The sequence below is a fragment of the Microcaecilia unicolor genome, chromosome 9 (assembly GCF_901765095.1).
Source record: "Microcaecilia unicolor chromosome 9, aMicUni1.1, whole genome shotgun sequence".
NCBI classification, from domain to species: domain Eukaryota; kingdom Metazoa; phylum Chordata; class Amphibia; order Gymnophiona; family Siphonopidae; genus Microcaecilia; species Microcaecilia unicolor.
In genome coordinates, this window is record NC_044039.1 from 218,493,804 (window position 1) to 218,518,366 (window position 24,563).

At 43.2% G+C, this 24,563-nt stretch overlaps 1 protein-coding gene across 1 annotated transcript in view; it reads left to right on the forward strand.

Annotated features, from left to right (window-relative positions):
- CEP128 (centrosomal protein 128) overlaps positions 1-24,563 on the forward strand; it is a 524,271-nt gene that overhangs the window by 372,673 nt on the left and 127,035 nt on the right. The window contains exon 19 of the mRNA XM_030215382.1: positions 21,229-21,278. Coding sequence (XP_030071242.1) covers positions 21,229-21,278 — 50 coding nt within the window. The remainder of the gene's footprint in view (positions 1-21,228; positions 21,279-24,563) is intronic.

The following is a 24,563-nucleotide window of genomic DNA, read 5'->3' on the forward strand; positions in this document are numbered from 1 at the left end:
TTTTAAATACAATAGAAGCTCCGTGGGGTGGGGACTGAGTGAAGTATTTGTAGGAGTAGAAGAGTAGCTTGATAGAGCAGTGTGCTGAGAACCAGGGAAGCCTAGTTCAAATCCCACTGCCACTCCTTGTGATCTTGGGCAAGTCACTTAGCCTTTCATTGTCTCAGATACAAACTCAGACTGTGAGCCCTCCAGAGAATGAATAACACCTAGATAGTAAGGGTAATATGTTTGCGTATCTATGAAAAATTGCATTCATTTCCTTTAGTGGAGGAGTAGCCTAGTGGTTAGTGCAGTGGACTTTGATCCTGGGGAACTGAGTTTGATTCCCACTGCAGCTCCTTGTGACTCTGGGCAAGTCACTTAACCCTCCATTGCCCCTGGTACAAAATAAGTACCTGGATATATGTAAACCGCTTTGAATGTAGTTGCAAAAACCTCAGAAAGGCAGTATATCAAGTCCCATTTCCCTTTCCCCTTAATATTGGTAAGTGGTTGGGATGGTAGAAACACTCTTAATATAGACTACGATTGGGTAGAAGAGATGCTAACATACCCATCGGATTTGAAATAGATTACGTTAAGAACTTGGTAGCTTTTGTACCTTTTCTGAGACAAGTACCTCTTTCCTGTTCTGTATAGTATAATTTGGGAGTACAAGTTGATGTATTCGGAAGCGCTGCAGCATGGTGTTCCTAAGCATCTTTCTTAAATAATACCATACCCTGTGCTTTTTGTAATTCATTCTGGATTGCATTATTGTACGTGTTAAACGAATGTTTCCATCAATCAGGAACGTACCGCTTGGCAGCCCACAGAGGCCCAAAGCTGTCACAACTTACAATAGGGAAAAAAACAAACATTAATTAATATCTCATGAAAAAGAACTAAGCAAACCTTTAAAATATAGACAGTGCATGCTGGGCAGTCATAATACAACGATTTGTTAATGGACTAGGCAGCTGTAATCACTATTAAAAATTAGTTGAAACTTTTTATATGTTTAGCAAAAGCTGCTAATTAAGGAAAGCAATGGTCTGTGAGATTGGCCATGAAAACCATTAGCCAGCTGAAGTCTAGCTCTAAAGAAAACATTAGCTTTGCAAGGTTCTCTGTGTGATATCTTACCTTCACACATTGGAATACCATTTGACTTTATTTTATCATTTTTTTAAAATATTGGACACAAATTTTTAATTCTGTTTAAATGGAACATGAATGTTTAATTCTCATTAACAGCAAAGGATTAATTCCTTGAAAACCTCTCGGTTCCCTGTTTATTCATGAGTGTATTTCTGTTTCAGTTTGTGACTGCGCTTTGTGCACATGCCTCACTTGAAGTGTAGGTTTCTACTGTGGCTTATGGGTTCTTACAAGCACATGCCTCACTTGAGATGCCGATCTTTATTGCAGCTTATGTGTTCGTGCAGGCATATGCTTCGCTTGAGGTACCGATCTCCACTGTGGTTTATGTGTTCTGACAGGCATACGACTCGCTTGAGGTACCAATCTACTGCGGCTTATGTGTTTTTACAGGCTTTCCAGGTTTGAGGTACGTGTCTCTTCTGTGGCTTTGATTCTGCTATAGGCAAGACTGTCTGTGATGCCAAGAATGGAAATAAGTTGAACTCATTAATAAAACTATTCCCCAGTTTAAGTTCTCCACCCCCCCCCCCCCCCCCCCCCCCCCCCCCCCGGTTTGTTCACTCAGTAAACCTCTCGGAGGTCCCCTTCACTGGAAGAGGTGTTTCCTTCAGGGCACCATTACTACAAACTCACCACTTGTTCTAATGCATGGAGGTCCTCCTCAGCTCCAATGCTAGGTAGTGCGTCTGCAAATTGAAAATTCTTTTTCGTTAAGACATTTTTTTCACAGTATCTTATATTTTAGGTTTCAATCCTTTAGCTTAAACCTTTCCTTACATTCCAGGAATTTGTATTTGCTGGTAAAGTCCAAGCATGTGAAAACACTGGGATGTAAGTCCTGGAATGGTTCAACTTCTGAAACTTTTTTTTCCGTGGACATCCTACTGTTTGGTCCTTTGAAATGTAAAACTATAAATTTCTTGGTCCATAGCTAGACCAAGATTGGAAATGGTACTTGCACTGAAACTTGGCAGAGTTTAAAAAGGGGTTAGACGGTTTCCTAAAGGACAAGTCCATAAACCACTGCTAAATGGACTTGGGAAAAATCCACAATTCCAGGAATAACATGTATAGAATGTTTGTATGTTTGGGAAGCTCGCCAGGTGCCTTGGCCTGGATTGGCCGCTGTCGTGGACAGGATGCTGGGCTCGATGGGCCCTTGGTCTTTTCCCAGTGTGGCATTACTTATGTACTTATGTCCTCTACTTGGCTCACTTTTATTACATAGAGCTGTGATTTAACCTATTGTGATGTCATAGTGGCTCATTCCACCAATAAGAGCCAACCTCATTAGTGATGTCACAATGGCTAGATTGTATAGAATGTTTGTACGTTTGGGAAGCTCGCCAGGTGCCCTTGGCCTGGATTGGCCGCTGTTGTGGACAGGATGCTGGGCTCGATGGACCCTTGGTCTTTCCCAGTGTGGCATTACTTATGTACTTATGTCCTCTACTTGGCTCACTTTTATTACATAGAGCAGTGATTTAACCTATTATGATGTCATAGTGGCTCATTCCACCAATAAGAGCCAACCTCATTAGTGATGTCACAATGGCTAGATTGTATAGAATGTTTGTATGTTTGGGAAGCTCGCCAGGTGCCCTTGGCCTGGATTGGCCGCTGTCGTAGACAGGATGCTGGGCTCGATGGACCCTTGGTCTTTTCCCTGTGTGGCATTACTTACGTACTTATGTACTTAATGGACATTCCTCTGTTGAGCAAATGAGTAATTGCTGGTGTGGCAGTTGGGGTGATTAAAGTACCAGTTGGGAGCTATTTCCTCCTATCACTTGAGATTATTGGTAGCTCTTCTGCATGGTCATTATTACCATTAGTTTTAAAGCACTATCCTTTGTAAGTCAGAAAAAAATTAGATTAAGGTTTCCTAAAATTCTCCATCTTACTCTAAAATTAAGTTCATCCAAATTATTTTACTTCTTGAAGTTAATCCAGCATTGATAGGGAAAGACTAATATTGTTCTTCTCCTCTCAAATGAAGTAGTATTTTAATTCATAGAAATAAAAGTAGAGAAGCAAGTTGTAGGTGGCTGCTTTTCATTGAACTAAATGCATTTGTGATTAAGTTTGAGTTATGCTCCTGTAGGAGCTTCTTGGGCTCACTATTAATATGACTAACCTTAGCATTTCGGGTTCATATGAAATGGGCTGGTCTAAAAAGGAATGGACTCCCTGATGGGGAAGGATCTCGCCTGTCTGAAGAGGATAGTATCTTGTCACAGAAAAGAATAAAAGATGTCTCCAAAAATTCTCTAGATTTGTTCTGGCAGACTAGAGTAACAAATAGCACTATTGCCATTGTCTAAAGGCCCACCGTTATCTCAAATAGGTGCCCATTTTGGTCTCCCTGCTTAAGCAACCTCTTATAAAATTACTCTCTCGTTATATTACGCCTTTTAAAGCATATAAGATGACTTTTAGAAGGAATGATGTTTATCTAAAATGCTTTCAATCACAGGCCACCATGGCTCATATGTTCTGGTTATGTCCAAGGATCTTGACTTTTTGGTGTTCATTATGTGTACATATATCACAAATTCACACTTGCGGGTTCACCCATCCTGTGGATGTCGCCAGAGGCACCCTCACTTCTTCAATGACGATCTTTGATGAATTTTTTTTTTATCCTATGAAAAATTGGATGTTGGTCATTTGAAATCAGTGAATGGCAAACGGTTCCATTGTACCTGGGAACCTTTTGGAACTCTTTAACACCACATAAACGTAGTAGAGTACTGAACCTTTAATGGTCATAATACATTTTTTTTATATTCGATTCCATTTGGCTACTTGTTAAACAGGGGGGAGAGATGAAAGGGGTGGGTGGTTGGTTGAGTTGAATGGACTTTCATTTTACTCATTCTATTGGATTAGGTAATAAGGACTATTGTATTTGAGTACTGTGCATTAAAAGGTTGATTTGCTATAGTCTTTTCAATACAAATATTTGAATCATAAAATTATGGTCTATGTGAGCCACCCTCACTTGACTAACAATTTCAGAAGCCCTACACACACGTGCACAGGTTGAATTATTTTAAGTCTTATACTTGTGAGCAGCTGTGCTTATTGTCTATCATTAATAAACATTCCTAATGCAATTACCTTAAAAAACATCAATCAAAAGTGATTTATGTAGTGACTCGCCTCGTGCTTGGATAAAACAGGGCCAAGCAAAACTGCCATTAAGAAATGTATGTATAGCTGGGGTAAAGGCAGTCATAAGGAATGTTGATTGTCCAAGGAGAGTTAAAAAATGGGTGATACAAGGAGGAAGACATTGAACAAAACAATAATTGCTGGGAAATTGACTTGGAGGAGTGGCCTAGTGGTTAGGGTGGTGGACTTTGGTCCTGGGGAACTGAGGAAGTGAGTTCAATTCCCGGCACAGGCAGCTCCTTGTGACTCTGGGCAAGTCACTTAACCCTCCATTGCTTGCTGCATTGAGCCTGTCACGAGTGGGAAAGCGCAGGGTACAAATGTAACAAAAATAAAATAGATACTATTGGAGATTCTACATGGAATGTTGCTACTATTGGAGATTCTACATGGAATGTTGCTATTCCACTAGCAACATTCCATGTAGAAGCCTGCGCGGCCACATTGGTGATCTGCAAGGGCTGACTTCTCTAGTGGAATAGCAACATTGCTACTATTGGAGATTCTACACGGATTGTTGCTATTCCACTAGCAACATTCCATGTAGAAGGCTGCGCAGGCTTCTGTTTCTGTGAGTCTGACGTCCTGCACGTACATGCAGGACGTCAGACTCACAGAAGCAGAAGCCTGCGCGGTCACATTGGTGATCTGCATGGGCCGACTTCTACATGGAATGTTGCTAGTGGAATAGCAACATTCCATGTAGAATCTCAAATAGTAGCAACAGTGGAGGAGTGGCCTAGTGGTTAGGGTGGTGGGCTTTGGTCCTGAGGAACTGAATTCGATTCCCAGCACAGGCAGCTCCTTGTGACTCTGGGCAAGTCACTTAACCCTCCATTGCTTGCTGCATTGAGCCTGTCATGAGTGGGAAAGCGCAGGGTACAAATGTAACAAAAATAAAATAGATACTATTGGAGATTCTACATGGAATGTTGCTACTATTGGAGATTCTACATGGAATGTTGCTATTCCACTAGCAACATTCCATGTAGAAGCCTGCGCGGCCACATTGGTGATCTGCAAGGGCTGACTTCTCTAGTGGAATAGCAACATTGCTACTATTGGAGATTCTACACGGATTGTTGCTATTCCACTAGCAACATTCCATGTAGAAGGCTGCGCAGGCTTCTGTTTCTGTGAGTCTGACGTCCTGCACGTACGTGCAGGACGTCAGACTCACAGAAGCAGAAGCCTGCGCGGTCACATTGGTGATCTGCATGGGCCGACTTCTACATGGAATGTTGCTAGTGGAATAGCAACATTCCATGTAGAATCTCAAATAGTAGCAACAGTGGAGGAGTGGCCTAGTGGTTAGGGTGGTGGGCTTTGGTCCTGAGGAACTGAGTTCGATTCCCGGCACAGGCAGCTCCTTGTGACTCTGGGCAAGTCACATAACCCTCCATTGCTTGCCGCATTGAGCCTGCCATGAGTGGGAAAGCGCGGGGTACAAATGTAAATAAAATAAAATAGTCTTGTAACACACTTAGTTTGGATATATCTGGTATCCTCCAGAGGTCTAATGAAGAGATATATACTCGATCTACTTTGCTTGTGATTTTTGTATTCAACCAAGACTAGAATTATATCTTTTGGGTGTACATCACAGAAAATTTAATTTTTTGGGTGAAATGGTTTCATTGTTTTCTGATGTTCCTGGAAAGACTCAGATAAGATAAAAAGATTTTTTGGCTATGTGTCAAGAAACTGAGTCTTTAGAAACTACTCTTCTGCTTAGATTTCCTTGTAAATATTTAGTTCGTTACCAGAATAATGCCTGTTTTTTTAACCCTCCCAATTACGCTTCTTTCTGGACAATAAAGGTAGGTGAGGAAATCATAGTGCCCATGTATCTAGTTGAGCTTTTCTTGGGATTATTTGTAATATAAAGGAGTAATTATTTGATTACTTGATTGAGAAATGTAGATTTTTCTCCAGGCTTGTGAATTGGGGTCTTCTTTTCTTTTTCATTGGCTAATTATTGAAGGTCCAATTATTGTTTTCTTTTTTTTTCTATTTCTTTTTGACAGTGTTCAGTTTTTTTTATACTGGATATCCAAATATTTCTTTGTCAAGTCACTAATTGATCTGTATACTGTTACATACAATAAAAAAATATTTAATTCAAATACTTAAAAGTTACTCTTAAAACAGTGCTTCTTCTCATCCCTCTCCATGTAGCCTAGCATCCTTGAGGCCGCGGCCACAGCCTTGTCGCACAGTTTTGTCACCTTGAGATCTTCAGACACCATCGTCCCAAGGTCGCTGTCCTGAACCGAGCTTCCCAATCTCTCCCCTCCTATCCAGTACGTCTCTTTTGTATTTCTACACTTCGTTGCATTACATTTCAACTTATAATTGCAAAAGCTCAGTATTATTCCTAATTCAAAATTAAATTAAGTTGAATGAAATGTGCTCAGTTCTATCAAATTCTCATCATTACATCCCCAAGGAAATATTTGGTGGAATCAGAGGAACCATCATCGCTCATCAAGACGTTCCTATTTATCAAACAATAGTATGTACATACTCTTATGTTACATGCAGCTCATTTAAAATAAAAATGTAACGTTTGCTGTTCTTCCCCCCCCCCCCCCTGGGTTAATTAATAGGAAGCAATTAACTGAGTCCTTATAGATTTAAACACAGTGCTGAATCTTGGTATACCAACGGGCTCATTTTCAAAAGAGAAAGACGTCCATCTTTCGACATAAATCAGAAGATGGACGTCCTCCCAGAGATGTCCAAATCAGCATAATCGAAACCCGATTTTGGACGTCTCCAACTGCAGTCCGTCACAAGGACGTCCAAATTTCAAGGGGGAGTGTCGGAGGCATAGCAAAGGCGTGACTTGGGCGTGCCTAACACTTGGATGTTTTTGACCCGTAATCGAAAAAAGCAAGGACGTCCCTGACGAATAGTTGGACGTTTTCAGCCGGACGTGTTTTTATTACGAATAAGGCACAAAAAGGTGCCCAAAATGAACAGATGACCACCGGAGAGAATCGGGGATGACCTCCCGTTACTCCCTCAGTGGTCACTAACCCTCTCCCACTCTCAAAAAACATCTTTAAAAATATTTTGTTCCAGCCTCTATGCCAGCCTCAGATGTCATACTGAAGTCTATGACAGCGCATGAAGGTCCCAGGAGCAGTTTTAGTGGGTACTGCAGTGCACTTCAGACAGGCGGACCCAGGACCATACCCCCCTACCTGTTACATTTGTGGAGGAAACAGTGAGCTCTCCAAAACCAACCACAAACCCACTGTACCCATATATAGGTGCCCCCCTTCACCCATAAGGATTATTGTAGTGGTGTACAGTTGTGGGTAGTGGGTTTTGGGTGGCTCAGCACACAAGGTAAGGGAGCTATGTACCTGGAAGCAATTTCTGAAGTCCACTGCAGTGCCCCCTAGGATGCCCGGTTGGTGTCATGGCATGTCAGGGGGACCAGTGCACTATAAATACTAGGTCCTCCCACCTCCAAATGGCTTGCATTTGGACGTTTTTGACATGGATATCTTTGGTTTCGAAAATCGCCGAAAGTCAGAAACGTCCAAATCCAAGGATGTCCATATTTAAGGATTTGAATGTCTCTGACGGTATTTTCGAACCGAAAAATGGATGTCCATCTTTTTTTGAAAATACGGTTTTCCCCGCCCCTGGATTTGGACGTTTCTTTTGAAAATGCCCCTCCAAGTAAATCTGCATATAAAGTAAGCTTATCCACTTATATAACATGTACCTTCATGTATGGATGTTACACATATAGATTACTTCTTATTACAACATTACTGGTCACCAATCTAGCTACGCTCAGTTTATAAAAAAGTAATATAAGCAGAAAGATAACATCTAACAATGTGTACAATACTCAAACATCACCCATAATATAGCAATTGATTTTACATGCCAAAATGTATGTACTCAGTTTCCTAAATAGGATGCCTTATCTAAACTTACTGTCATTCTTTACTCTTTACCCCCTGTCAAACCATAATCACCCTGTTACTATAGTTTATTCCACTTTCCCCTATGGATGTTTCTTGTCCAGTGTGAACAACCACCCAACACGCACACACCAAGTCGCATCCCCTTGACTCTGGCCAAGCTTGTTCCCAACTCGTTAACAGCGTTTTTCGGCTCTTTTTCCCAGCAGATAGGGACTGGTCAATTTTTGCATTGGTGGAAGCAACTACAGTGACTTCCTTGTGGAAGAAACTTTCTCATAAATCATGTTTACTTGATATTTGACCTTCTTATTTATTGAAGGATATCCCATCAGACTTGATAGATTGACTTACTATCTTGATTAATAACCTATTAAAGGACGGGTTATTTCCTCCAGAATCGGGGCAGATGGTGTTAACTCCAATTCCGAAACTACAAGGTGCTGATTTGTCAGTTGTTCCTAATTTTCGACCAGTAGCCAACATCCCGTGGATTTCATGTGAACGGGCTGTGTCGGCATTGTCGCGCGGCTTTGTAAAAAGGGGGGGGGGGGTTAATTTTATTCTGCAGAATTCTACGAGTATCTTGTGAACACTTTACATGGGCTCAGCAGTTCCTTTTGTCTTTCCACTCTCTGCCCCCTTCCCCCTTTCCAAGTTTTTCATGAACTGGGGTGATATGATACAGACGTTCAAATACTTGAAAGGTATTAATCCACAAAAAAATCTTTTCCGGAGATGGGAAGGCGGTAGAACGAGAGGACATGAAATGAGATTGAAGGGGGGCAGACTCAGGAAAGATGTCAGGAAGTATTTTTTCACGGAGAGGGTGGTGGACGCTTGAAATGCCCTCCCGCGGGAGGTGGTGGAGATGAAAATGGTAACGGAATTCAAACATGCGTGGGATATGCATAAAGGAATCCTATGCAGTAGGAATGGATCCTCAGAAGCTTAGCCAAAATTGGGTGGCGGAGCAGGTGGGGGAAGAGAGGTTGGTGGTTGGGAGGCTAGGATAGGGGAGGGCAGACTTATACGATCTGTACCAGAGCCGGTGATGGGAGGCGGGACTGGTGGTTGGGAGGCGGGAAATACTGCTGGGCAGACTTATACGGTCTGTGCCCTGAAAAAGACAGGTACAAATTCAAGATATGAGTTTATCTTGGGCAGACTAGATAGACCATGCAGGTCTTTTTCTGCCATCATCTACTATGTTACTATGTTACATTGGGGCTCATTTTCAAAGCACTTAGCCTTCCAAAGTTCTATAGAAACCTATGGAACTTTGGAAGGCTAAGTGCTTTGAAAATATGCCTCTGTGTAACTCCAGGTAGCTCAAAATACGGCACCAAGATGTTTAATTAACATAGAAGATCTGATGCTTCTCAATTGTTTTCCAGTTTGCATTGGCTTCCAGTGTGCGATAGGAGTATGTTTAAAATGTTAGCATTAGCTTTTAAAATTTCAAAATGCCAGAGTCCCCCTTTGGTTTGTCCTCTAGTTTAAGGATATATAACTAGACACCCATTGTGCTTTGCACACAAAAAATTGTGCTAAAGCATCTTGCAGTAATTCTTTTGTTTGTGCACGCTGACTGTGCTTTATTTATTTTTTTATGTGGGGTAGAGAATGTGCATAGACTTATTAACTAGTTAATATGCTAACGGTAGCGTGTGCTAACTGCTTAACACATGCATAACATGGGAGCCTGTAGCGCTACTTAAATAGGAGGTAGTATTGCTGCTGCGTTAATTCTTTTTCAGTTGCCACACGCTAATGCTGAAAAAAAAACTAAGAGGTAAAAAACCCCTAAAAAAAGACATGTCCATTCGATAAGATTATTCTTACCACGTGGCGATGTGGGAGGGAGCACTTACTACCGTGCTAGAAATTACAGAATTAGTTTTTTTTTTTATTTTTTTATTTATGCTTTATTCAAATTTACATTTATGCAATACAACATAAATCGATCAAGACAAAAATAAAGAAAATTCAGTTCAAAGCTGAAATTATCCAACATTATATCGACCACAAATTATGATCCAAGATCTAGAAAACTAACTGTAAAATCAAAGAATAATCAATTTAAGTGAACAGAGAGAGGTGGCAGTAAATCGCAGCCGAATAGCACCTAACACAGTGCCAATTACAACATTATTCTTTAGAGGAAATAAATTCTTGTAATTTTTCTGGGTCAAAGAAAATATATGATATGGAATTGATAGTAATAAGACATTTACAGGGAAACCTCAATTGAAAGGTTCCACCTAAACGGAGAACTCTTTCTTTCAACAACAGGAAAACTTTTCTTCTTCTCTGAGTATCCTTGGAAAAGTCTGGAAAAATCTGTATTTTTGACCCAAGAAAAGTGGAGTTCATATGGCGAAAATAAAGTCTCAGGATATTATTACGATCTGTTTGCAGAGCAAATGTAACAAGCATGACCTCCATAGAACTTTCTAGGAAGTCAGTTAAATTCGTAGCAGCTTGAAAGTTTTGAGAAATATCACCCCTTCTTGCACCAGAAATGTATTGTACTCTAATAATAGGTGGGAATCCCTCAGAGGGAACCCCCAATGTCTCATGCACATATTTCCTTAACATTTCCAGTGCTGGGATGAGTGGAGATTTTGGAAAGTTGAGAAAACGTAAGTTATTAATACGAATTTGGTTTTCAAGGAAATCTATTTTACGCTGCTGAAAATTAGAACTTTTCATCAACATTTCTGTTGAAGATTTCACAACTTTAAAGTCATTGTCCAAAACATTCAATTTAGTTGTATGCTCTGCAACTTTAAGAGAGATATCTATTTGAGTTTGCTTTACCTCCGCCAGTTCTCCCGTTAGGATTCGGGCAATCTGTTGTACGTTGGAATTTAGGCCTTGTATCGCTTCCCATAGAGCTTCTAGGGTGATAGCTGTAGGTCTTTTCAAATCTCCCAGCACTACAGAGGGCACGTTCAGATTCACTGCAGGCGATACACCCACCTTCAGCGGTGTTCCTTCTGGCGTTGAGGAAGCAGCGGGGTCTCCGCAAACGAGCGCAGGGGACCGACTTCTGGATACCGCGCTCCGTTCCACCGCTGAATCCTGCCTCTCTCCTGGCCTTGGGGGTACAGCCGTTGGGGGAGGACTCAACGAAACTCCCTCGGCGCTCAGGTCAGTAAGGTTGTCCGGACTGCCCATGGCGAGACCGCCAGCTCCCGTCGTCAGCAATCCCATTTCTGCCAGAGTCATCTGCCGCAACGAAGCTGGTTCCACCCTGCCCGCGGAGACAAGTGCACTGGATTTACCCTTTCGCTTCCCCATAACGGTAAGCGAAACTCCGTGTGCAAGTTTCAATGGAGGAAGGAGAGAGCTAGACGCACGTCCGCTCAGCTAGACGCCATCTTGGATCCCCCGGTCACAGAATTAGTTTTTGTAGCACCAGAAAAGGCGCGCGCTCAAGGCGCAATGACTGCCGGTGGCTGCCTTGGGTCGGCAGTAGTTCTGGGTTGCTGCGTAGCAACCCTTTAGTAAAAGGGCGCCTAATTGAAGAGAAAGCTAAGTTATAGATCGCTAGAAATGGGTTTAGCGTGCAGGAAAGTCTTGTGATAGGATGCGCTAAACCCTAAGTAAAAAGGGCCCCTTTGATTGTAATACTTTGTTTTGTATTTGATTTTTTTTTTTAAATTATTTACATTATTGGAAACCATCTTGCATGGGATCGTCAAGAAGAGGGTAAGCACCGGAGTATATGCTTGGTGTTATTGACCTCCCGCCCAGAAACGCAGTAGCTACCTCGCGTTCGTATCTCAACCTGCACTTCCCAAGTTGTAAAGGCGTCAGATACAAATCGATCTTCTCTTCGTCTTTCCATTACTCCAGTGCTAAGAATTGGAATGCTTTGCCGAAATGCTTAAAACTGCAAATGGATCGTCAACTGTTCAAGAAGCTGCTGAAAACTCACCTATTTGGATTAACCTACTGCCCCCATAGCCTTACCGAATGATATGCCCTTCCCATGCTTACTGTCTCTTACCACAACTTTTACTGTATTGTATTGTTATTTTTATTAATCCTATGTAAGCCACATTGTGCCTGCATCTGTGGGAAAATGTGGAGTACAAATGTACTATAAATAAATAAAATAAATAAATGATTTAAAAAAAAAAAAAAACAGAATACAAAGCTGTTATCTTCAAAGACAAAACAGAAAAAAGACAAAAAACAGACAGACGCTTGAAACAACATCCTATGGCCATTTCTCGCTAGGCAATGCATCCGTATACTCGTTGAAACGTTGCTTTGTACAACTACTGAAGGAACTGGTACCCCTGCTGCATTACATTACAGATTAAGCCTCCAGTCATTAACACTGAGGCACGTGTATTAATTTGGGGCATTTTAGTGACCTGCTTCACAATTCTGTCAATTTTGAACCTTTTGAGTTTCAAATTTTATACTGAAGGCCTTGAATGACCGTATATGGCTCCCCAGTAGCAGGTGGAGTATTAGTAGCCTGAAGTGTTTTCTTGTCTTGGAAAACAGTGGGGCTCATTTTCAAAGCACTCGGCTACTATGGAACTTTGTAAGTCTAAGTGCTTTGAAAATACGCCTCACAGCGTGCACAGAGGTAATTACCTGCTTTATCTTACGTGTCTGCACAGTTTTTGTACGTGCTCATTTCTTGCCCTCATGTGGACTTTTCTTCTGCAGTCAGTGTATTGTACCAGGCATAGAAGCAGTTTCAGAGGTTACTCTTGGTTTAGTTAGGGTCACAGGGCCTTGAAATGTGAGACCTTTACCAGGCCACACATTGTTGCAGAAACTTGGCTTGACTTGAATAGTGGTTAACAGCTAAGAGTCTAGAGGCCAATCCTATAAGCCTTTAAATAACCAGATTTCAGCTGCAAGAGCACAGGTACAAATCAAAGTAGGGTATACACAAAAAGTAGCACATACGAGTTATCTTGTTGGGCAGACTGGATGGACCGTGCAGGTCTTTTTCTGCCGTCATCTACTATGTTACTATGTAACGCAGCCTTGTATACATTTGATCCTAAACTGACCATTCATAAGTACATAAGTACATAAGTAGTGCCATACTGGGAAAGACCAAAGGTCCATCTAGCCCAGCATCCTGTCACCGACAGTGGCCAATCCAGGTCAAGGGCACCTGGCACGCTCCCCAAACGTAAAAACATTCCAGACAAGTTATACCTAAAAATGCGGAATTTTTCCAAGTCCATTTAATAGCGGTCTATGGACTTGTCCTTTAGGAATCTATCTAACCCCTTTTTAAACTCCGTCAAGCTAACCGCCCGTACCACGTTCTCCGGCAACGAATTCCAGAGTCTAATTACACGTTGGGTGAAGAAAAAGTTTCTCCGATTCGTTTTAAATTTACCACACTGTAGCTTCAACTCATGCCCTCTAGTCCTAGTATTTTTGGATAGCGTGAACAGTCGCTTCACATCCACCCGATCCATTCCACTCATTATTTTATACACTTCTATCATATCTCCCCTCAGCCGTCTCTTCTCCAAGCTGACCATTCAAGAAGAGAAGAGACAGTAGAACGCACCCGATTCGTTTGAGAAGGGCTGGAATTTAGCAGTGCCCAAAGAGCTCTGCTTTTTATCAGCTTTAACAAGCACAAAGAAAATATGCTTAAAAGCTAAATTTTTATACCCATTTTGTTTACATCTCAAACCAAAGCTATTATGAATCTGCACTTGCCTTGCATATCACCCTTTGATTGGGCACTCGATGATTCTCACCACAAAATGGGTGTCGTCTTACTCGTTCATGCCAAGTTTCCGAGTTCTATGATTTGAAGTGGAATTTCATTCCCTGGAAGTGCTGGTGCAACGTTTTCTAGACGGTGGCAGGGATCTCACACAACTAAAACTCTTTTCTAAAGAAGAAGTTATCCTTTAGATGCATATCCGGAAGTATTTAGAGGGAATTCCTCAAGGTGCACCTTGATGTACCACCAGATTCGGCTACTAGCGGGATCTTAGTACCGCAGGTTCCTGAATCCTGTCTTAGAGGAATAACACTGCTCGTGAGCCACCTCCCAGCAGCATTAGTTCCACGGCCCAGGAGCATCAGGCTGCAAAGCCTTGGCCTGATGCTCCCAGACCTGCAGATCTGGGCCTCCCCAGGCTTCTGCTCCCCCTGCCCCTGCACAAGGTCCCCCTAGCTCCACAGGTGCTATCTTTAAAAATCATTGGTGGTTCATAGGGGTCTTTGCGAAGAGTGATGCCCAGTCAGTCATGCCCAGTTCTATGCTGGCTTCAAAATAGTTCACCTAGAGGTAGTTGCACCATTTTGAAACCAGCGCAAGACTGAGCATCGCTCCTTCCAAAATGCTGGAACTCCCTGGATGCTCCCCCTTACCAACAGTGATTTTTAAAGGTAGCCCTTGTATGTGGGGGGGGGGGGGGGGGGGGCATAGAACCCAGATCTGCAGGCCTGGAAGCATCGGGTTGTAGCTTTGCGGCCTATGCTCCCAGATGGTAAAATAACCCCAGCTATTTTACCTTCATTTGTGGACTCTAAAGCAGCTTGTGGTTTATCACCTTGATACTACTACTACCACTACTAATCATTTCTGTAGCACTACTAGACATACGCAGCACTATGTACATTATAAGACCCAAGCGAGCACACAATCTGAGTTTTTGTACCTGGGGCAATGGAGGGTTCAAAACATGACGGCAGATAAAGGCCATATGACTCATCCAGTCTGCCCATCCTCTGTAACCCCTAACTCTTCCTAAGCGATCCCACATGCTTATCCCATGCCTTTTAAAATTCTGGAACAGTTCTTGACTCCACCACCTCCACCGGGAAGCCATTCCACGCCTCCACCACCCTTTCTGTGAAATAATACTTCCTTAGGTTACTCCTAAGCCTATTCCCTCGTAACTTCATCATATGCCCCCTCATTCCAGAGCTCTCCTTCGGTTGAAAAAGCCTTTATTCCTGTACATAAATGCCCGTGAGATATTTAAACGTCTCTGTCATGTCTCCTCTCTCCCTCCTCTCTTCCAGTGTATACAGTACATGTTGAGGTTCATAAGCCTGTCCCTATAATTTTTGCGTTCAAGACCACTTACTAATTTTGTAGCTGCCCTCTGGACCGACTCCATCCTGTTTATATCTTTCCGTAGGTGCGGTCTCCAGAACTGCACGCAGTACTCCAAATGAGGCCTCAGCAGAGACTTATACAACGGCACTATCACCTCCTTTTTCTTGCTGGCCATGCCTCTCTTTATGCACCCAAGCATCCTTCTGGCTTTGGCCATCACTTTTTCTACCTGTTTGAAAGCTTTAAGGTCATCAGACACAATCACCCCCAAGTCCCGCTCTTCGTTCGTACACTGAAGCACTTCATCCCCTATGCTATACCATTCCCTCGGATTCTTGCGACCCAAGTGCATGACCCTGCATTTCTTGCCCAAGGTTACAAGGAAGCTGCAGTGGGAATTGAACCCAAGTTGCCAGGATGAAAGCCTGCTGCACTAACCATTAGGCCTGTCCTCCAACCTTGAGTTGCATTAGGGTATTTGCATAGTATTGAGATGTAAACCATGCATTTGGATATTTTGCATCACATTACTGTGAAACCTTTAGTGACTTAAATTTCACCATGGTATTAGGGCCCTAACACCGTTTGATGAATTCCCTACTTAATGTTTGTGCTTGAAAAGTCCTACTGGAAACCAGAGTTTTCCTTTCACCCACAGAATGTATTCAGAACATGTAGCCACAGGAAAAAAAAGAGAGAAAATAACCAACTGTAAAATGAATGCGGAGAAAAAAAAAGGTTCAGTGTGGCTGCTTAAAAGGCTCAAATGAAGTTTATGAAGAGTCATTCAAAATAAAAAGATGGTTTCAGCTGCATAAATCTAGACCTCCACCTACCCTCCTCTCTTCCTTCCCGTTCACATTAATTAATTTGATTTGCTTACTTTATTTATTTTTTGTCTATTAGATTGTAAGCTCTTTGAGCAGGGACTGTCTTTCTTCTATGTTTGTGCAGCGCTGCGTATGCCTTGTAGTGCTATAGAAGTGATAAATAGTAGTAGTAGTAGTCTCTTGTAACCAGAGCTAATATTGTGATGTCATAATGCCTCAGGCCACCAATAAGAGCCAACCTCATCAGTGATGTCACAATGGCTTGATTGTCCTATACTTGGCTCACTTTTATTACATAGCTCTTTGAGCAGGGACTGTCTTTTCATGTATGGTGTACAGCTCTGCGTATGCCTTGTAGCACTATAGAAGTGATTAGTAGTAGTAGTAATGTAGAAGCCTGCCTTTGCAGATCAGCAACGTGGCCGCGTAGGCTTCTGTTTCTGTGAGTCTGACGTCCTGCACATACGTGCAGGACGTCAGACTCACAGAAACAGAAGCCTGCGCGGCCACGTTGCTGATCTACATGGAATGTTGCTAGTGGAGGATTAGCCTAGTGGTTAGTGCAGTGGAACATGGAATGTTGTTACTATTTGAGATTCTGAAATGTTGCTATTACTTGAGATTCTACATGGAATGTTGATATTCCACTAGCAACAGTCCATATTTAGACTGTGAGCTCTTTGAGCAGGGACTGCCTTTTCATGTATGGTGTACAGTGCTGCCTATGCCTTGTAGCGCTATAGAAGTGATAAATAGTAGGTTAGTAGTCTCTTGTAACCAGAGCTACTATTGTGATGTCATAATGCCTCAGGCCACCAATAAGAGCCAACCTCATCAGTGATGTCACAATGGCTTGATTGTCCTATACTTGGCTCACTTTTATTACATAGCTCTTTGAGCAGGGACTGTCTTTCTTCTATGTTTGTGCAGCGCTGCGTATGCCTTGTAGCGCTATAGAAATGCTAAATAGTAGTAGTAGTAGTCTCTTGTAACCAGAGCTACTATTGTGATGTCATAATGCCTCAGGCCACCAATAAGAGCCAACCTCATCAGTGATGTCACAATGGCTTGATTGTCCTCACTTTTATTACATAGCTCTTTGAGCAGGGACTGTCTTTCTTCTATGTTTGTGCAGCGCTGCGTACGCCTTGGAGCGCTATAGAAATGCTAAATAGTAGTAGTAGTAGTACTTCAAAAGCAATGCAAGTAACGCACGTAATGGCATAACATAACTCTTCCGCTCTACGATTCCCTATGCGCCTGTTCCAGATGAACCTTATTCTACCTATATTTCTCAATTGTAGATATCTCTTCGGAGAGGAGTATTACAAATTCGCTTTGCTTTTTAGCATATTTTATATACATTTTTTAGAAGAGAGGAGACCTAAGAGAGTTTTGTCTCGATATTTCCCTTGGAGCACACATTCCGAGGTATATCTTCTGAGGTTGCAAAGACCCCTGAGGCAGGCCTTAGGGCCGAAACACGGCCGTGTCGGGTCCATTTCGTGTATAATTTGTTAATTTAAAAAAAAAATTTTCATGTGAATAAATACATATTTTTTGGTATCCTCATCTATTCTCCTCACTTTTTGTTTTGTATCTCACGGTTTCGTGAGGGTTTTTACCTCCTTCGCGGGGGTGTCGTTTTGCCAGGGGGGGTACGCGCTGCACCCGGGGGGGGGGCGGGGCGCATCAGCGATCTGCCCCGGGTGCCAGCCCCCCTAGGAACGCCACTGCTCCCTGTTAATGTAATTTTCACTCCTGAGGCAGGCATGGTGGACGCCGAAACACGTTGGACTGTTCTCTTAGGCTTCCACAGTTGGCGTCATGATTGTTGAAGTTCTGCAGGTCTCGCCACGTCTGGTTAAGTGGAACTGATGTTTCAGCCATTGTGCTGTGGCTTTCTTCAGGGTGGGCTGTGAGGTCTGAAGTTTGTCTTTATATATATATATTGGTTTCTGAAACCTGATTGGCTGGGTTTTGAGGTGATATTGGCAGGAAATTGAGGTGAGAAAGTCCGTTGGTCACAAATTTGAATTTTGGGAGGAAAGTCTGTTGTTGGTCAAACATTTGAATTTTGGCATGAAAACAAATTTGGATTTTGTTGGGAAAGTCCGTTGGTCATGATTAAAATTCTGGCAGGAAATTCATTGGGCTGTCTTTACAATTGGTTTTGAAGTCTTCATTTGAGCTATGCTGCCATACTGCTCCTTTTTTTTCTCTACAGTCGCGCCAATGGAAACCTTTCAACACTGCCTTGCTAATGTGCTTCAAGGCTGTCCAGCGTGAGCACTAAAAATGTATTTCACACTCTGGTTCTCGGCAGTCAATATTCAAAATGATTTAATGGGCCAGAAACAGCCACTGACCGGTTAAATCGCTTGCTCTAGGCTATCTGCTAAATTTCAGCGACACATAACTGGTTATCACTGCTGAAAATGAGTGGTTAATGCCTGGCTATTTGGGGGGCGTTCTGGGGGCGGTGTCAGCATTTGGCTGGTTAAATGCTGATATTAAAGACTATTAAATGCTATTAAAGACTAACCTGTTCAGAGAAACTTATCAAAAGGACCCTTCTTAAAAAACAGGACATCAGAACGGTACCAGAATTAGTTAACATTGAATTATTCTTATTTTGGTTACTTTATCACATTGTCGTTATTGAACTCTCTTCACTACCCTTGATTTCAACACCTGAAATGTATTGATTACCGATTTTATTCTAATTTACTCTATATACTCTGATTGGAACATTGTTCTGTATTTCTTATTCCGGAAATGGCGATCGCCACTACGGTATTTGTAAGCCACATTGAGCCTGCAAAGAGGTGGGAAAATGTGGGATATAAACGCAGAAAATAAATAAATATTCAGCACTTACCTGCCAGGAGAACCCCGTAAAACACAGGACTATCTTTATGCGACCACCCGTGGTCACTTAAATTCTGAATATCGACTTATAACCGGTTATGTGTTATCCAGCGCTGCATAAACCAGATATTCAATGCTGAAGCTCGGACATGGCCCCGGCATTTGAATAATGCTAGTGGCGGTCAGCAAAATGCTGACCAGCGCCTGGTGAATACTTACCCCGTAGAGTTTTAATTATATCTGCACTTTTCCACTGCGGACTGCAGTGAAACCATTAGCCCACTTTACATGGAGGGTGAGAGAGATTTTGGATTTAGCTCTGGCTTTTTCTTTTGAAGCTCAAGGTGAGTTACATTCAGGTGTAGTATGTATTTTCTGTTCCTGGAGGCAGTGGCGTAGCAAGGGTGGGGTGGTGAGGGCGGTTACTTCCTGTTCCGGGGCAGAGGGAGCAGGGAACCAACGGAACCGACTCCCCCTCCAGTGGCGTGCACACAGCAGGCAAGAATGCACGGGGGGGGGGGGAGGTTGATGCACGAAGGGGGGGTGTCATGGTGCACCCGGGGGGGGGGGTGCGCAGCGGCAAACCGCCCCGGATGGCAGGCGCCCTCATTACGCCACTGCCTGGAGGGCCAATGCAGAGAGGTAGCGCAGGTGGAAGCACACAGTTTTCTGGCTGTATGATCCAGAGATAACACTGCATGAATCTGTGCGTAGGACACTGCGGGTGCATAGCATCTTAAAATGAATGGTAATGAGGCTATTAGCTGTTCAGCCTAATGCAGAAAAGTTCATGGAAGGTTTATGTTTGAACTTGGATGCCAGGTCTGAGTAGAGTTACCATATTTTGTCCCCCCAAAAGGAGGACACATGCTCTGCCCCCTTTCACACCCCATCCCACCCCTTTCACACCAGCCCCGCCCCTTTTAATGCCGTCGCTCCACCCCTGTCACATTTTCCCCTCCCCCCCGTCACACACCCCATCACTCCCCCTCCCCTTACCTTACTACTGCCCTGGTGGTCTAGTGACCTCTTCGGGGCAGGAAAGAGCCCCCTCTTTCCTGCCCGGAGCGCTGCCCTGCATGCATCCTTCCTGTTCGTGATCTTGGCGCCGATTCAAAATGGCTGCCGAGAGTCGAAGTCTCGCAAGGTCACTTCAACTCTCGGCGGCCATTTTGAATCGGCACCGAGATCACGAGCAGGAAGGATGCATGCAGGGCAGCGCTCCGAGCAGGAAAGAGGGGGCTCTTTCCTGCCCCGAAGGCGGAAGAGGTCACTAGACCACCAGGGCAGTAGTAAGTAAGGGGAGGGGAGGCTAGCAGTCTGCCCATTTGTCTGGATTTCTGGACTGGCGGGCAGGCCATCCTATAGGACGGCCTGCCCACCAGCCTGCCCGTTTGTCCAGAAATCCTGACAAACGGGCAGATTGGCAAAATCCGCCCGGTTGCCCGGACATGACCTCAAAAAGAGGACATGTCTGGGTAAATCCGGACATATGGTAACCCTAGGTCTGAGGAGGTGTAGAAAGGTTAGTTGCACTGTTCCTTCTAAGCTGAGCTGGAGTCTTCCACCTATAGTCCTGCCAGTGAGGGGGGGGGGGGGGGGGAATGTGCTGTCTCACTGTTGCATTTTTAATAGTGAGGGACTAGCAAGCTCTGCAGAACACCAGGGAACTTGCCTGTCTCTAGCAACTGAAGAAACGGTATTGAAGCAGCACCCCCCACTGGCAGCAGTGCAGTTGGAGGGACTTCCACTCAACACAGTGGTTAGTTGAGAGGATTTAATACCAGTTTTTTTCATTTTGCTATGAGCATAACAGTGCATGCAACTTTTAAGACAGAACAAGAGGTGACAGTTCTGTGCACAGGTCCAAGCAGAAAAAAAATTATATGAATTAGAATGTAATGCGCATAAATATCAAACAAGCAAAACATTTTGCAAAACTTAAAATCTGTGGCAATGGAGGGTTAAGAAACTAGCTCAAGATTACAAGGAGCAGCAGTGGAATTTGAACTGGGTTTCTCTGGTTGTCAGCCAGGTTCTGTACCACTAGGCGGCCACTCTGCTCCATTGATCTCTCAGCACTGACGGTGGGTCTTAATTTGGAGTTGATTTTTGTTGGGAACGATTGCCTATTTTTCTTTGCCCTAAAACATTTTGCCTGTTGTTCTTTTTATTTTTGCAGATCTGTTGGAAAAAACACGTAGGCAAGATGAAGAAATGAGAGCGCTGCAGGTATGCTTAAATCTCAAACAGCCTAAAGAGGGAATAGGAGTTTGGGCACATATGAGTCATCAAATTTATCACTTTATTATGGCAGCTGTTGTATCCACAATGTCTGTTTTTCACCAGACTGATAGTAAATACCAGCACAGATCCTTCTTAAACAGCCGACTCTGCAGAGAACGCAGCAAGAAAAACGTGTTTTTCCAATTCTCCCTTTGTTTGATTATGTCATCACTAAATTACTGCTCTTTGTTCGGGAAACAAAGATTTAAGCCTTTGCCCCTTTAGTTGTAGTGATTGCTGTTAGAGACACTTCAGTTTTGAATTGTGCATTTCTAAAAGGATATCGACAGAATAGAGGCAGTCAATCGAAGCCCCTCACATCTGCTCCCAACACTTCTCCACTTCTGGGAATCCAGGGTCTTCTACCTTGAGCCCCACCACCCATCACAAAGGAGGAGCCCACCTTACTATGCTCCTCAGGGACCACCCGTTGGGGAGCATCTACAAATGCACTTGGTCTGCAGCCCCTCATTACCTCTCCACCCTCATCTCCCCTTACGCCCCTACCCGAAACCTCTGCTTTCAGGACAAATCCCTCCTCTCAGTACTCTTCTCCACCACCGCCAACTCCAGGCGCCGCCCTTTCTGCCTGGCCTCACCCTATGCTTGGAATAAACTTCCTGAGCCCATACGCCAAGCCCCCTCCCTACCCATCTTCAAATCCTTACTCAAAGCCCACCTCTTCAATGTCGCCTTTGGCACCTAACCATTACACCTCTATTCAGGAAATCTAGACTGCCCCAATTTGACTGACTGCACACTTTGTCCTTTAGATTGTAAGCTCCTTTGAGCAGGGATTGTCCTTCTCTGTTAAATTGTACAGCGCTGCGTAACCCTAGTAGCGCTTTAGAAATGTTAAGTAGTAGTAGCATCTCTGAGGAACATGTACCAAGGATCCTGTTTAGTTTTGGCAGATACTTATTCGCAAATCCATTCATGGAAATGTAGAAATTATGTTCAGTTACCAGAGTGAGGCCTCAGATCTGTGTATGGCTTTCTCTGTTTCCTAAAACTGAGAACTCTACACTATAGTCCTGGGTGCTGTCTCTGAACAATGCCCCTTGACCTAATGATGGAACATAAGAATAGCCATACTGGGTCAGACCGATGGTCCATCTAGCCCAGTATCCTGTTTCCAGCAGTGGCCAGTCCAGGTAACAAGTACCTGGCAGAATCCAAAATAGCAGCAAGATTCCAGAATCCAAAAGGGTAGCAACATTCCATGTAGAATCCCAAAGAGTAAGAAGATTCCGTGTTGAATCCCAAAGAGTAGCAAGATTCCATGCTACCGATCCCAGAGCAAGCACTATTTTACCCTAGAAATGGCTTTGAAACTTTTGCCTTTACAGAGACCTATTTATCAAAATATGGTGACACATTAAAACAGTGGTCTTCACTTATAGTCGGGACCACTTTGGATCTAAATGAGATGAAGGAGAACCACCAACACTACTGACCATTTTGACTACTGAGAAATGCTTGGCCTCCATGCATGTGGCTATTGCCCCCTTCCGCTTCCCATTTTCTGTTGTGAGAGTGGATAAAGAGGTAGAGAGTAGAATTTAGAAAACAACATATTAACATAGTGGATGTCAGCAGATAAAGACCAGTATGGTCCATAAACTCATTACATATGGTATGAAGTGATACATTATATGTACACCTGATCTTGATTTATCCTTGGCTTTTTTAGGGCATTGTCGCATGCATTTTTGAATTCCGTTACAGTTTTCATCTCTGTCACTTCCTGTGGGATATATAGATTTTATTTATTTATTTATTTTATTTATTACATTTGTATCCCACCTCTTTGCAGGCTCAATGTGGCTTACAATATATTGTGGATAGTGGAAATGAAAGGAGAGTTGACATTTAGTGTTACAGAAGTGTTTTGGGTTACATGGTAATAGAAAACATGATAATGATATAATGTATGGCATTCTTAACATTGCTTGCTAGATATATGTGGGGATTTCACATGTTTTGGTCTTTGTGGTATGTCTTGTCGAAAAGATGGGTCTTCAGCAGTTTGCGGAAGTTGGTCAGTTCATAGGTCGCTTTTAGGTTACGTGGCAATGCATTCCAGAATTGCGTGCTCATATAGGAAAAGGTTGATGCGTGCATTAGTTTATATTGTAGGCTTTTGCAGTTGGGGAAATGAAGATTGAGGAATGTGCGAGATGATCTTTTGGCATTCCTGGGTGGTAGGTCAATCAGGTCAGACATGTAAGCTGGGGCCTCGCCGTGGATGATCTTATGTACTAGGGTACATACTTTGAACGTGATGCGTTCTTTGAGTGGTAACCAGTGTAGTTTCTCTCGTAGGGGCTTTGCACTTTCGTATTTTGGTTTTCCAAATATGAATCTGGCTGCTGTGTTCTGAGCTGTCTGAAGTTTTTTGAGTATTTGCTCTTTGCAGCCAGCGTAGAGTGAGTTGCAGTAGTCTAGGTGACTGAGTACTAATGATTGTACCAGATTCCGGAAAACGATTCTTGGGAAGAATGGTTTTACTCTTTTTAACTTCCACATTGAATGGAACATCTTTTTGGTCGCGATTTTCGCGTGATTCTCAAGTGTTAGGTGCCGGTCAGATATATCAGAATTAACCGCAGATAGTCAATTCTGGGCTATGTCTGGGCTCCAGCATTGAATGTCTGGGTATGTGCGGTTAACCAAGCACCAGTCGATGATATTCAAATCAATGCCCAGTTAGCTCGGTGGATCAAGTTAAGACAGACTAACTTTATCCGCTTATTTAGCCGATTAGTGGACTGAAAATCGCCACTAACCAGTTAGTAGTTTCTCTGCCCAAGCTCCGCCTCTGCACAAATCTTACAGTATAGGGGTGGCTATGGCTGATATTCTGCGGCAATGTCTAATTAAGTGTCGTGAATATCAGTGGATAGGCAGGCACAAACGATTTAATCGGGCAGGAGCCTCTCTTGTCCAGTTAAACACTTTGACTATTGACTCCATATATCAGTGTTCTTCAGTGCAAGGCTCAGGAGCCAATGGTGGCCCCTGGAGACTTCTGGGGTGGCCCTCCTCTACTACTCTCTGCCTCTGTTTTCAAGCTCTTGACAGAAAGCAGGAGGCGGATGGGGGAAAGAACCATATGCTCGAAGGACAAGGCATTTCTCAATAGAAGAGAATGACTTTGGAAATGCCCATTCCTTGAGGATGCCTCCAATGAAAAGTTTGAACGTGGCCCAGTAGAGGTGGATGTCATTG